Below are 16219 nucleotides of genomic sequence, written 5' to 3' on the forward strand. Positions count from 1 at the left end.
TCATCATATGGATGAAAATTTTGACTTTTTTTATTGTTTTCATTTTTCGAGTTCTGTTTCTCTGGGGTAGCTTATTTATTGGTTTCATTATGATATGGGGGCAAAGAAAGTGGAAGTCTTTCTTGTAACTTCAACAAAAAGCCTGAGCCGGTAGCTTCTTGAAGTTCTCCTTTTGATTATTTATTCACTGGCTCATTTTCTATTTCTATTTGGTTTATGGTGTTTTCCTTATCAAGGTGTCTATATGACAGAACTTTCTGGGGTGGTGGTGGTGGTGGTGGTGAGGGATCTGAGACGAAGGTGTTGATGATATGGGAGCGTGTGTTTCAACTCCACAAGGGTGCGTGGGAGGGAGGTTGAGCTCTTCCAAGAAGAAAACGAGGAAGAGGAGGAGAGAGGGACTCAGGAGAAGAGTTACTTCACGGTTGTGTAAGGGATCATTGGACAAGGTTGATGTGGCAGGGTTGCCTGATTGTTCCTTTGCCAACCCCACTTTCCAAGGTTGATGTTTTACTGCATCTTTTTTTTCAATCTTTTGTTTGGTCTTCTGGGTTGCATTTCTGTCAAAGGATTATCGGGAGTGAAGGTTGTAAATGCGAGAGCAGACATATGTTTGGTTTTCTTTTGTTTTGAATTACAATTCTTGTTGTTTGTTGGAAACTTATAATTCTGCTGTGGCGAGTCTCAAACCATTTTTTTGGTCCTTTTCGGGTTGTTGGAGACTTGGAGTTTTGAACTTTGGGAAATGTTGTTGGTGGAGTTGGTCACTTGGCGTGTAAAGGATTGGTATAGTCATTGTAAATCCGAAGTTGCAGCTGAAGCTAAAGCGAAGAAATGGTTCATAGGAGGATGAAGTGGATGTTAATAATTGGTGCAAATTATCGTCATTTTCAACCGAAAGTATTGTCAATATTTTTGTGTTGGTGATATACTTGCAGGCTTAGCTAAACTATTTCTATTTTCATTATGAAGGGAGGAATTGAAATTTAGTTTTCAGACTAAGACTTAGGATAAACGTAGTAAGACTTCAGGTGGAAAAATGGTGTTGAAATTCGTGGGTAACAGTAATACTGATATCATGTCTATGGGTAGGTGGTTGAGCACAATTGTAGTTGGTGAGTTGAGCATTTATGATATGCCTCTACCCATTCAAGCTTCGCTTTTTAGGCTTGAACAACGAGTTCATAAAACTAGCATTTGTTACTGGATTTAGATCCATGTTATTAGTACTTACATTTGAAGCAAATTAATGTTAATTCTGAAACGAGAACAGAATATACTTTTTAATTTGTCATTAGGAATATCATTTCAGACCCAACTCACCTTTATTAAAAATAATTCAATGTAGCATCTTGTATTTATTACAGCTACTGCACAAACCATTTATTTCTTCTGAAATCCTAGCAAGCTTTAGTTTGGCTTTTATCATTGCTAATTTTAATTTGTGGCAACTGCAACAGGAAGTATTGAAGAGGCATGGTTTGATTCGGTTGCAGTATTTGACTCTGACTGTGATGATGATTACCAGAGTGTTCCTGATGGTATGATTTTCAGTTTTTAAATATAGTTAATTTTGTTCCCATTTCTTTGATTTTTAGATACTATTACCCTTAAAAATTATTATTAAGATAATTTATATCTGCAGATGTTGTATCTCTAAGTGGGATTGAAGGAGGTTCTGTATTGAGTTTTCCATCTTCAAGAAATGCCAACCATGGAGTTTCCACAGATCAAGTTCAGAAACAGGAGTTACAGACAAGCCATTTTGCTAATATCTCTGAGGCTTCCAGAAGTTCAGATGTCCAATATTCTGGTGTAGATGTCATTGATTCTCCACGTGAGCCTGTGTTCCTTGACGAAATTTCCTCAGTGGACGCAAACTCCAACAAGGATGATGGACTTTTGGATAACTGTGGGATTCTTCCTAACAATTGTTTGCCATGTCTTGCGTCTACCATTTCTTCTGTTGAAAAGAGAAGATCATCAAGTTCTAGTCCTCCTAATGCAAGGAAGAAGACTGCTACAAAAGTTTCCTTCAAATGGAAAGAAGGACATGGGAATGCTACTCTATGTGAGTTGGAATTCTTGAAACAGTTTTCTTGTGACTATGGTTCATTTTATCTTAACATTAGTTTGAGTATCTTTAAGAGTTTTTTGTGTCTAATAGCTGGAAGGAAAACATTTTTAGTAAATTGCATTTTTCCAAGAGAATACACATCTATCTTGTGATGTTATTAGAGAAAATACACTTGCTGTAATTCTTATTTTCGTTCCCTTTTCTTGTTTTCAGTTTCCTCAAAAACGCTTCTACAAAGACCAATTGCAGGTTCTCAAGTACCCTTTTGTCCAATTGAGAAGAAAATGCTTGATTGTTGGTCACAGATTGATGCAGGCACTTTCAAAGTTCGAGGAGTAAATTATTTCAAGTAAGATTAAGATTTGTCTGTAGTTTGTTTGACAGTGCATGTTCACCCACGTGTTAATAAATGCATAAATATTTTTAAAATAAAAATAAGATGTTTCACAGACAAAATAATGTTTGACTTTGCTGTTGTTATGCAGGGATAAGAAAAAGGACTTTGCTCCTAACTATTCTGCATATTACCCATTTGGTGTAGATGTTTTCTTGTCCCCACGGAAAGTAGACCACATAGCTCGCTTTGTGGAACTTCCTGTTATGAGTTCCTCTGGGAAATTTCCTCCCATACTAGTTGTAAACGTTCAGGTACTCCTACATTGCTAAAATCTAGTTATACTTTATGGTATAATTGCTATTACTTGTTCTATTTCCAACAGGGATTCCTTGTAGGTTCATTCTAATCCTTAGTTATCTTTTTGCCTTTTCGTTAATATGGTATTATTGTCAACAGAACAATTTATAAAATTGTTGCTGCATATTCTTATACTTTTTTGTTTTGCGGAATTTAGGTTCCACTCTATCCTGCCACACTTTTTCAAGGAGAAACTGATGGTGAAGGAATGAGCATTGTTTTGTACTTTAAACTTTCGGAAAGTTACTCCAAGGAACTTCCACTGCCTTTTCAAGAAAGCATCAGAGTAAGATGGAGCCTTCATGTGTCAATTAGTGCTCAATATTCCTGATAGTGTGGTACATCCTGTTAAAATTGCTGTCATCTCTATATTTTCTTGGTTACTGATATTATTGTCCACAAAATAAAAGGATTCAGAGTAAGTGTGATGTATTAGCTCTAGATCATGATTCATCTGATGAAAAACACAAAAGACAATCTATTAGTTGGTGTTTTATCTTAACTGTCTTAGTGGTTTTCTATTTTCTTTTTTCCTTAGTTTGATATATAGAGAACGTGTGAAACTCTGATAAATAGATATTATGCCATAACCAAATATTCCCTGATAATGTCTCCTATTGAATTACCATATTGTTGACTTTTTGTCTGTTAATTTGAGGAAAGCTCTATTACTTCTTTTCACTGACCTATGTGTAGCTGATGAAATAATATCTATCTACATCTTTCTACAGAGATTGATGGACGATGAAGTTGAAAAGGTAAAGGGTTTTCCTGTAGATACAATTGCACCCTTCAGGGAAAGGTTGAAAATTTTAGGCCGTGTTGTCAACTTGGAAGATCTTCATTTGAGTGCAGCAGAGAGGAAGCTTATGCAAGCTTACAATGAGAAACCTGTTCTTTCACGTCCCCAACATGAGTTTTTCACGGTTTGTCTCATGACTCATCCTCTAAGGCACTGATTATAATGGTTTCTTTCAACAAAAACCTGTTATAAGTTATAACTACTCAACTTGATAATGAACAATATAAAATCTTGAATGATCTTGCAGAATGAGAAAACCAAGCTGTTTTTACATGCATAAACTCATTTAATCATCCCGTTGTTTCATTTGATAGCATCTTGAAGCTGAATATGACAGACAGAATCTGAACGTGACGTTCTATACATGCATAGGTGTTATTATACTTTAATGATAAGGTGGTCCTGCTTGTGTCCACATTCATTTCATTCTGTGATTAGTGATGGCAGTTAGTGGCAGCATGATATGTCTAGAATTGTATTTATCTAGCAGTTAATTCAGAATGGAAAATCACACTCAGAAAAACAAAAATGAATATCATGAAATTAGGACTTTGTAAAATTGAAAGGTAAAGTTCTAGTTTTCCTGTGGGCTCCTTCTCCTGGTTGATGTGTACTCTTTGGTTTCATCTTTATGGATTTCTTGTGTTGCCTTTATATCTTTGCCTCGCAATTCAGTAGTGTCATTTCACTATAAAAGACAAGGGACCTCCACGTGCAGTACTTTAATTTGTCAACATTTCTTTCCAATCACCTAACACTTTGATATTTCTAACCATTTAATGAACAATGTTATTATTGTTCATACAGAAAAATTTCACAACTCAGAAAAAGTCAAAAGTAACAAGTCATGCAACATGCTATGTGATGTGAAGAAACATATGAACATATTTTTGTCATGTTACTGATATTGTTTAGCAGAGTTACATAATCCTTAAAACGATAAATTGTTTAATGAACAATATATCTCTAATTCAATTAACCTTTTACAGGGTGAAAATTACTTTGAGATTGATTTGGATATGCATAGATTCAGTTATATATCCAGGAAAGGGTTTGAAGCATTCCTTGACAGATTGAAGATTTGCACGCTAGATGTTGGCCTCACAATTCAGGCAAGTAGTTTCTCTTGTGCCAAAATCTATTTTATTCTCTCTGATACTTAAACTGATTTTTGTAACATTTGGTGCATCAGGGCAACAAACAAGAGGAGCTGCCAGAACATGTGTTATGTTGTATTAGATTAAATGGCATTGATTTCATGAATTACCAACAACTGGGGCTAACTCAGGATCCCCTCTGATATAAAAATATAAATAACACAAGCATTTGCAATCTCACAGTTTATGATTTATAATGGTAATTTCTAGAAGCTTTTCTTTGCGTGTATACTTTTTATTATCACATAAAATTCACTTGAGTCTTATCAGAAGATAAAACTGATAACACTGATAACACGTTTTATCAGAAGATAACACTGATGATACTCAGTTACGTGTGAATATTATGTGGTATAATAAGGAAATTGTTATGGGTTTTTTGTGATGAATCAGAACAACAACAACATGCGTGTGATTGAAGATGCCAACTTGAAATAGAAACATGGACCTACCTAGGCCTACTTAGTCATTGGTTGATTGAAAAAATTATTATGATAAAGCAACATAAATGGGAACACGTGGGTTCTGAAGAAATGTCTTTTTTTATGTTTATTTATGGAGGTGATTCCTGATTGTACAACTACCACAAGTGTAAAAGTACTGTGTTGCGAATTGAACGTGTGTATAGTGATTGAAAGCAACTGCTGGTGGAAATGTTTGTGTTTGGGTTCAATTCAATAATATGAAGGGTGTCAGACGCATAACTCACCTAAGTGCTTTAATTGTCAAACCAGAATTTTAAGAGTAGACTTCACAAAATTTTAACATGTATAGTTAGGTATATCTTTATATTAAAGAGTAAATATAAACTCATTTGGGTCAGTTTGCCAATCTTTTCAACATAAATCATAACTCAATTAATGAGTTTTTAGATAGTATATATAGTTGATTTAACGAGTATATGTATAGTATTTAGTAGCTGTTATATATGTTTATTTAAAAAATAATGGTATCATCTTATTGTTGTAAGATATTGACAGTAATCATGATCTGAGGCGTGTGAATCTATTCATTTTAAGAAATTATTTGTACTTTGTTGCACAAGTCTTCTAAAATACATTAGGAATTTTTCTAAAAAGTAGTAAGTAAAACTCCTTTTAAAAGAGTAAGATTATCCAAAATATTATAAAGGAAAATATAAGATAGATAAGAGTGAGAGAGAAGAAAAGATAATGAAAGTATATTTTCAGAGGTAGAGGCTAGAAAATGGATTAGAAGTTGCGATCCATTGAGAAAAACACATTAGATCCATGCTGCCTACTATGGTTTATGAATGAATTTTGTGATTTGCAAACGTGAACATTGTGAAATGTTAAGATATGCCAAATATTCTATTAAAAGATATTAGGCAATCAAATATTGTGTTAGTTATAATTTAGATATTATTATAATTTGTGCACCTGTCATTCCTTTAATAGATGAAGAATTAGAAGATCCTTGAATGTATATATATGGTACTCTACTCTTTGAAATAATACATCAGAATTATTCTTTAAATATTTTATTATGGTATCAAGAGCCAACACTGATATCCTCTAAGATATAGGAATCAGTGCTTTTTTTCATTGAATATTTCTGATGGCTTCTTCCGATGACAATCAATGGGAGAAACATGATTCTGGAACTTCCGCTGCTTCCAAGAGTTATATTTCTACTGCTGCCGGATTTGTGACCAAGTCAGGTATATCTAACTCTGCCCTTAATCTTTCTGTTGTTACTAAGGATAATGATTGGATAATTGATTCGGGTGCTACTGATCATATGACTTGTGATCCTCATATATTTACTAATTTTTCCTCTAATTGTTCTAAAACTGTTATTATTAATGCCAATGAGGTCTCATCTCCTATTGAAGGTATAGGTACTATATCCCTCTCACCCTCCTTATCGATTCCTGATGTTTTATTTGTTCCTACATTAAACTGTAATCTTATCTCCGTCAGCAAGTTAACCAAATCACATTCTTGTGTTGCCTTATTTTACCCAACCCGTTGTCTTTTTCAGAACATCCATTCCAAGGAGAAGATTGCTAGTGGTAGAGAGAGTGAATGATTGTATGATCTTGAAAATGTCTCACAATCAAACCATAAAAAAAGGATAGACTTGTCTTGCGAACGATCACATACAAGATAAAAACAAAAAAGAAATTTGGTTGTGGCATAGACGGTTAGGACATCCCTCTTTTGGTTATTTAAAAAAATTATTTCCATCACTATTTCATAAATGCAATATTTCTGATTTTTTTTGTGAAACTTGTGTTTTGGCAAAAAATCATTGTGTTGTGTTTCCTTTAAGCAATAACAAAACTAATTTTCCTTTTTCATTAATTCACACAGATGTTTGGGGCCCTGCCCGGCAATCTACACATAATGGAAAAAAATGGTTTATCAGTTTTGTTGATGATTGTACTCGGGTAACCTGGGTATATTTGCTTAAATATAAAAGTGATGTGTGTGATGTGGTTCGTTCCTTCTATCATTTGATTGTTACACAATTTAACACATCTATTAAGGTCATTCGATCAGACAATGGAGGAGAATATTTTAAGACTGAATTAATAGAGTTCATGAACTCTAAAGGCATCTTGCATCAAACTACATGTCCTTATTCACCACAACAAAATGGAGTGGCTGAGAGGAAAAATAGACATATATTAGAGGTGACAAGATCACTTTTGATAGATGGTAATGTCCCATCTCATTTATGGGGTGAGGCTGTGAGCTCTGCCGTTTATTTAATTAATCGAACTCCTTCTAGTGTGCTTAACTTTCGAAGGCCTTTTGATGTGTTGTCTGATCATTGTATCCTTCCTCCCATAATTTATTTACCACCTCATATTTTTGGATGTGTTATATATGTTCACTTACACCCACATCAACGTACAAAGCTTGAAGAACGAGCGATCAAATGTGTTTTTGTTGGGTATGGATCAACTAAAAAAGGTTATCGTGCTTACCATCCACCATCAAGGAAATTTTATATTTCTATGGATGTGACATTTAATGAGCATGAACTTTTTTATGTTGATTCTCCACTTCAGGGAGGCAATGAAAGTGAAGTGCATAATCATGATGTTGGTATGTTTGATTGTGAAGATAAATTATTGTGTGAGGATCATTCTGCAGGAAGTGAGCCAATCCTAAATATGGACCCTTCTTTTCTGGATAATACAGTGTCTTCTGATCATAATCAATTGGCTCAATCTTCTCCACAGGTTCAACTTGACTCTTTAGAGGTACCTTCTGATCCTATCTCTGATAATACTAATTTAGATGAAATTGATCATGGAATTGATTCTTGTCTGTGTGAGACCACCAGCAAACCAAACACTGAGTCTACTACTGTTCAATATATTCTTCCACCTCGTTCTAACCGTGGTCAACCTCCAGTTAAATATGAACCAGACCTCCAAGCCAAAGTTAAATATCCCATTAGTAAATATGTGTCATCTCACAGGTTATCTCAGTCATATGCATCATTTGTATCTCAATTATCTTCAATTTCTATTCCTAGTAATGTACAGGAAGCTTTGGCAGATCCTAGATGGACCGAAGCAATGGTTGAGGAGATGGCAACTTTAGAAAAAAACAACACTTGGGATCTTGTGTCCTTACCAAAAGGGAAGAAAACTGTGGGCTGTAAATGGGTCTTTACAATTAAGCATAAAGATGATGGAACTATTGAGAGGTATAAAGCACGACTTGTGGCTAAAGGTTACACTCAGTCTTATGGTGTAGATTACCAAGAGACGTTCGCACCAGTAGCCAAACTCAATACTGTGAGAATACTTTTGTCGCTAGTTGCAAACCAAGATTGGCCTCTTCTACAATTTGATGTGAAAAACGCTTTCCTACACGGAGAAATTTCAGAAGAAATTTATATGGATTCTCCACCAGGCATGACTGATTCAATTGGAATGAAGGTTTGCAAATTAAATAAGGCTCTATATGGATTAAAACAATCCCCAAGAGCATGGTTTGGAAGGTTTACCAAGTCTATGAAGGCTTTTGGCTATAGAGCAAGTAACTCTGATCACACCTTATTTTTTAAGAGAGGAAAAGGAAAAATTACAGCTTTGATTATATATATAGATGACATGATTGTTACAGGAAATGACCAAGATGAGATTTCTAGTTTACAACAATACCTTGCATCTGAATTTGAGATGAAACAACTTGGAAACCTCAAATATTTTTTGGGTATTGAAGTAGCTAGATCAAAACATGGTATTTTTCTATGCCAAAGAAAATATACTATTGATTTACTGTCGGAAACTGGGTTGCTTGGGAGTAAACCAGCTGATACACTAATTGAACAAAATCATAAACTCTTTCAATGCTCAGATTCAGCAAGCATAGACAAAGGAAGATACCAAAGGCTAGTAGGAAAATTAATTTATTTGTGTCATACACGTCCAGATATCACCTATGCAGTGAATGTTGTTAGTTAATTTATGCATGACCCACGGAAGCTTCATATGGATGCTGTTGAAAGGATTTTGAGATATTTGAAGTCTGCTCCGGGAAAAGGAATTTTGTTCTCAAATCATGAAAACTTAAAGGTAGAAGGGTACACTGATGCAGATTGGGCAGGTTCAAAAGATGATAGAAGATCTACCTCTGGATACTTTACTTTTGTAGGAGGGAATCTTGTAACTTGGAGGAGTAAAAAACAACCTGTAGTAGCAAGATCTAGTGCTGAAGCAGAATTCAGAGGCATGACACTAGGTGTATGTGAACTTTTGTGGATTAAAAATGTGCTATCAGATTTAGGCTTTAAACAAAATGAAGCTATGAGTTTGTACTGTGAAAATACTTCGGCTATAGAAATTGCTCACAATCCTGTGCAACATGATAGAACAAAACATGTGGAGATTGATAGACATTTCATCAAAGAGAAGCTTGAAGCTGGAATAATTTCATTTCCTTTTGTAAGATCAGAATTGCAGTTGGCTGATGTTCTCACCAAATGAGTGTCAAGAAGATTGTTTAATGAGTCTCTATTCAAGTTGGGAATGTGTGATATCCATGCACCAACTTGAGTGGGGGTGTTAAGATATGCCAAATATTCTATTAAAGGATATTAGACAATCAAATATTGTGTTAGTTATAATTTAGATATTATTATAATTTGTGCACCTGTCATTCCTTTAATAGATGAAGAATTATAAGATCCTTGAATGTATATATATGGTACTCTACTCTTTGAAATAATACATCAAAATTATTCTTTAAATCTTTTATTATGAAATAGACGTGAATCTTGTTGTTAAAGCCTCTAACCGACTTGTAAAAGAAGAACGTGACTTCCTATCTTTGCGGCTCAAGCTCACTAAAAGGAAGACCAAGATTTGTGACAACCATATCGAAGCTAAAACAAGAAGAACAACTCCTCTAGGGTTCTTATTAAATGAAGCAAAGCTATCTTTTGCGATACTCTTTATTCCAACGATCCCCCATATATTGCAAAAGATAGAAAGAAAGATTGAAAGAAAAAGAAAGAAAGAAAAGAATTATCATGGGTTGTAATGCATAATGTAATTGGTATAACAAGTTATATGAACCAAGGATACTTGACATATGTTAGAGGTTTATTAATCACAATATATCCTCATAATCTGTGTTGTTATCGTTGTGTTCATTTACTAGGCTATGCATGTGTCTGGTATTCATGAGTGCTTTTGAGATCATGCCAATATCTCATGCAAGCGGCCCCACATGACACTCTTATAGGTGTTTTTATCAAGTGTATGCTACAAATCATACACCACCTATAAAGGACATGAAAATCATTAAAAAGTTTGTTTAAACTAAAATTCTTACACCATATAAAATTTTAATTACAAAATTTAACCTCTCATAATGCAGTCTATAACACTTTTACAAAGATTAACATGTCATTCACATACAAACATATAATGACACAATAACCATTTTTAGATTTAGAGTATACACATTAATCAATATCATTAGTGAAAAACCATCACAAAGCAACACATTATCAAGTTTTTCATGCCATTGTTTGGTGCTTGTTTCAACCCATACAAAGATTTTAAAAGTTTGCATACTTTATTCTCTTGACTAAGTACAAGACACCCTTCAAGTTGAGTCATATAGATTTTCTCCTAAAAATCACCATTCAAAAAGGCAGTTTTAACATCCATTTGGTGTATCACTAGCTTATGGATAAGTGTTAAGGCTAACAACACTCGATTAAAGGAAATCCTAGTCACAAGGGCAAAGGTATCAAAATAATTTATGTTGGGTTTCTAAGTGAAGCCTTTTGCTACTAATCTTGCCTTATACTTCTCTATAGATCGATCATGGTGATGCTTTATTTCTTAAAGATCCACATACAACTAATGAGTTTTTCTCCTATAGGAAAATCTACTAAGGTCCAAGTACTATTTTTCTGGATTGATTCAATTTCAGTCTCAATGGCCTTATCCCACTGTTTTGCATTAGGAGTATTAATAATATTTACAAAGCTAGTTGGATCATTATTAACGAGATAAGTATAAAAATCATTATCAAAGGAAGTTTCCCTCCTCTGTCTTTTACTTCTTCTTAAACCCTCACACAAGACATCACTATTATTATTATCAACAGGTTCAGATGTCTCATTAACCTTTAATGGAAAAACATGTTAAAAAAAAACTCAGCTTTTTTCATCTCCACTATAAAATTACACTATAGTACATCACTTTTAAGAACAATAAACTTATTGGCAGCACTATGTTCAACACAACCTAAGAACATGCAATGAGAGGTTTTAGAGCCTATTTTCCTTTTCTTATGATTATGTAACATCATCTTAGCTAGACAACCCCACACTCTCAGATATTTAAGATTAGGTTGGTAACCTCACCACAACTCATAAGGAGTTTTACTAGTTTTCTTATGAGTACTATTTCGTAAAAAACATGTAGAGAGAAAGGTTTCTCTCCAAAGGTTATCAGGTGCATTAGAATAATAAGCATGACATTCATCATTTCCTTAAGAGATTTATTCTTTCTCTCGGCTACTCCATTAGACTCAGGTGAATATGGTGAAGTTTTCTTAGACAATACCTTCTCTAACATAAAACTCATTAAATAGGACATATTCACCACCTCTATGATCTAATCCTCTTAATTTTCTTATTCAATTGTTTTTTTACTTTTGCTTTATAAGTTTAAAACATATCAAATGCTTCATCTTTATGTTTGGTTAAGTACACTTGATGTAAATAGAATAATCATCTATAAAGGTTACAAAATAATTTTTACCACCTCTATAAATGGTTTGTCTTAAATAAGTTAGATCAATATGAATTAACCATAACAATTCAGTTTGACGATCTACAAGATAACATGTTTTTTTTTTGTTATTTTAGATTCTACACATATATCACATTTACTACTTGTTTAACATGCATATTAATTAATCTTAGTCATTGTAATTTCATAGCATATGAAGAATTCACATGTCTTAATCCAGCATGTGCCACATATCATATGAATAAACAATATAAGCAAAATAATAAGATTCATTAATATTTTCAGAAATATTGAGTATAAAAAGATCTTGATCACAATATCACTTCCGCACAAAACATTATTTTTTGTCATTATAATCTTGCTAGACTCAAGTGACACTTTAACCACAACTTTTTCATATGTAGCACATCACTCAAGGCCAGAGTCTTTCCATATGTGAGCTCGAGAAAAACTTTTCCTTTTCCCAGAATAAGAGTTGTCCTAGAATCACTAAGGTAAACATGTTCTTCTCCATGACTTGTACTAGCGTAGGAGGTAAAGGCACTTCTGTTTGCACATATATGCATGGTAGCACTATAGTCTACCACCCACTTGCTCACATTGGTCATCAAATTTACTTGTGAAACGACTGCAATAATAGTATCCTCTCCTTCGACTATATTTACCCTACGAGGATTGTCGTTTCTTTCTTTGCGCCTGCATTGTGGTGCATGATGGTCTGACTTTTCATATACGAAGCAATTTCCTTCCTTCTTAAAGTTGGGGTTAGATCCATTGGGATGAAATTTTCGAAAATTATTTTTCCTTTCAATGATCAAGTTTGTGTTCATACGTTTTGGGAGCAGGTTTGACTTCTACCATATTTGCTTTTATAGACAAAGCTTTGGTCTTTGCAGTAGTACACTATTTCTTGTTGGTATCTTCAATAATTATGTGTGTGATGAGCTCTGAAAGCGACATTTTCTTGTGTCCGTGTTTCAACTTTTGTTTGTAATCAGCCAAGGATGGCGACAATTTCTTGATCATAAGTTCTGAAAGAAACTCATCGAGTAGAAGAATATTCTTTACTTTGATATCTTCAAGCAGTTTGTGGTACTCATTGATTTAAGACATTATGTCATTCTCTTCAACCATCTCCTAGTAGTAGTAGTTCCCTATGACGAACCTTTGTCTGATGACATCTTCAATAATATATTTGAGAATCAACGAATCTCACATGTCTTTCGTTTCCTTATAAGAATAATACACATTGAACAAATTGTTAGAAAGCACACTAAGTAAAGTATGTCGGTATACCTTGTTCGTATGAATCTAATCTTCAACTTATTTTGAATTTAAAGGGAGACTAAGGTAGGGTTTTGGAGATGAAAAAGCAGTAGCAACTCCATACATGTTTAAGAGGATACACACATGTTTTTGCCAGCGTCGAAAGTTCTGACCAAAGAAGACCTCAATTTTTGACACATCCGGGAATGGTTTTGTGATAATCGTCTAAGTTTTGGAAACACTGTTTAATTCTTCGAGATTGGGTTGTTGATGTCATCCATAAGTCCTTAAGATTGTTATAAGATAACGACAATAATCACGAACAATAATTTTTCGAGGCATGTAGATCCATTGTCCTTAAGAACTTATTCGCAGTGTGTTGCATAAGTTCCTCAAGATACAACAGAAACTTTTCGAAAAATTTGAGAATAACACAACTAGCAAGTAAAACTCCTTTTAAAAGAGTAAGAGTATCCATAATATTATAAAGAAAAATATAAGATAAATAAGAGAGTGAGAGAGAAGAAAAGAGAGTATGAAAGTATATTTTCAGAGGTGAGCATAAGCATATGTTTTTAGATGCTGAAAAATGGATCAAAAGCCATGACCCATTGAGTAAAAGACATCATATCCAAGTTGTCCACCATGGTTCACGGATAAATGTTATGACTTGCAAAGGTGAATGTTGTGAGTTGGATTCAAATCTTGCGACAAAAGCCTCCAATCGACTTGCAAAAGAAGAATATGACTTCCTATCCTTGCAGCTTAAGCTTGTTGGTAATCAAAGTGTGACTCCAAGTCCTACATTGGATAGAAATGAGAAAGTAGAGCATTATATAAAGGTAAAAGACCTATTAACCCATTGCCTTAAGGTTTTGGGTAGAGAGTGGTGTCAATCCCTTATATGGTTGGGCTTAGATGTCATTAGTGTTTGTGTCTCCCTGATGAACCTCCTCCTTGATAGACCCAACAATGGTATCAGAGCCAATGGTTCGTCTTGGTGACCGGCTCAGACGAGTATAATGGTCCCTATACCGAAAGTCTTCCTGGCAAAGGGTATTCAGGTAAGCAAGTCCCGTTAAGATGAATGGCAGTACAAAGGGCTACTTGTGGTTGTGGTTGATTGGAAATTCTTCCGTTGGAGGGAGAGTGTACCTATGTGGAAGGGACTCACCCTTAAGGGAGAGATTGTTGGGAATCCAAGTGTGAGTCCAAGTCCCACATTGAAGAGAAATTAGAAAGTAGAATATTATACAAAGATGAAAGACCCATTAACCTATTGCTTTAAGGTTTTAGGTAGAGAGTGATGTTAATCCCTTATATGATTGGACTCATATTTCATTGGTGTTTGTATCTCCGTAATAAACTTTCTTCTCGATAGACCATCAAAGCTCACTAGAATAAAAACTAAGATCTTCAACAACCATCTCGAAGCTGAAGAAAAAGGAACGACTCCATCAGTATTCCTTATTAAAGGAAGAAAGCACAATATATTGTGTGATACTTTGTTTTTCAACAATAATTAATTCTGAAAGAAATATTTTAAATTTATAAAACGAAAAGTAAAGATAAAAGGTTTAAATTATATATTAATGTTAATTATTTTTTAATAACAATTATTAAAAGTGTTTAATTATCTTAAATGTTAACGAGTTTAAATAAAATTGACAGAATTAAAATTTGTGTACTACTTATATCTTTTTTATATGAATTATTACTCTTCTCAATTGTAATATTTTAATTTTAATATTTTACATTTAATGTAAAAATTAAAAAATAACAAACTGACATGGACTAAAACAAATTAGATGAAAATGTCAAAAGGTGTTTCATGCACCTCCAAGAGTTTCAATGTGCATCTCCAAGAGTTTTACTGTGCAGAGTTTTATTCTGTACTTTCAAATTTTAAATTTTAGGTTTTTGTAAATATTATTGTAATAGTTATATTATTAATTATCATTATTACTTATTTATATCTTATTATCATATATAAAGTTAGGATTTGTTATATTTATTATTTTGATTTGTACTGAAAAATTAAAAAAAATAATGACAAATGAAACTAATAAAATACGTGTTTAAAAATAAATTTATTTAAAATTAATAAATTTATTTAAAAATGATATAAAAAATTAAAATAATTTTTAGGTAGTGTTAAGTATTATTAATTTATTAAAATAATTTAAAATAAATATTAAATATTTATAAACAAAATTATTTAATTCATAACTAATTTATTATTGCAAATATATATATATATATATATATATATATATATATATATATATATATATATATATTTATAAAATCTTATTTTTTTATTAAAAAATAACTATATATCTTAAAATTATAAAAATAAGATATTTTAATGGAGATTGAGATTCTGGATCAAAGAGTCTAATAAAAAATTTCTTTTAAAATAATCAGATCTTAATGGAAGACATTATAGGTATTTTAGAAAATTTTAGAAGTGCAAAGATGAAACATTTTTGGACGTGCAGTGTGAAACACCCAAGTGTCAATCCTGCCAAATTATATTGAACTAGAGGACAAGTCCATTCAACCCAATTTAGTGTCATTTCTACTTAAAATTGTTCATGTAATTTTAATTTGAAATTTAAGAAATCATTAAACAACTCTTGTTAAATAAGGATGCCACTTACTTCAACTTTTGCTGTTCAACCAAATCAATCCAATGGTGTAATCTAATTTAGCACCGCTACTTATTTTGTAATGCAAGTTAATAAAAAGTGCTGGGGATAATCTAATAGAGTTTGTTAAATATTGTTTTAGCATTGTTAAGTTGATACTTGACAGAAAAATTGAATGGAACAAGAATGCCATTTATTTTTAATTTTGATGATTCCAGATTGTCATTTAGTTAATAGAAAATTTGGGAACTTTCTATTATATGGCTTCTAAGCACCCAATGATTATAGAGAATCTAAATTTTGTTCTCAGTAGC

General features: G+C 33.0%; 1 protein-coding gene across 1 annotated transcript; it reads left to right on the plus strand.

Annotated features, from left to right (window-relative positions):
• LOC108322512 (uncharacterized) lies at nucleotides 1-5150 on the plus strand. The gene is made up of 10 exons (XM_017554638.2): nucleotides 1-150; nucleotides 252-501; nucleotides 1461-1541; nucleotides 1646-2071; nucleotides 2291-2426; nucleotides 2563-2725; nucleotides 2929-3057; nucleotides 3503-3697; nucleotides 4563-4685; nucleotides 4766-5150. The coding sequence occupies exons 2-10, from the start codon at nucleotides 312-314 to the stop codon at nucleotides 4871-4873; spliced, it is 1551 nt and encodes a 516-aa protein (XP_017410127.1). The 5' UTR covers nucleotides 1-150; nucleotides 252-311; the 3' UTR covers nucleotides 4874-5150.
• The last annotated feature ends 11069 nt before the right edge of the window (nucleotides 5151-16219 follow it).

Source organism: Vigna angularis, chromosome 10, assembly GCF_016808095.1.
Source record: "Vigna angularis cultivar LongXiaoDou No.4 chromosome 10, ASM1680809v1, whole genome shotgun sequence".
In the NCBI taxonomy this organism is placed as follows: Eukaryota; Viridiplantae; Streptophyta; class Magnoliopsida; order Fabales; family Fabaceae; genus Vigna; species Vigna angularis.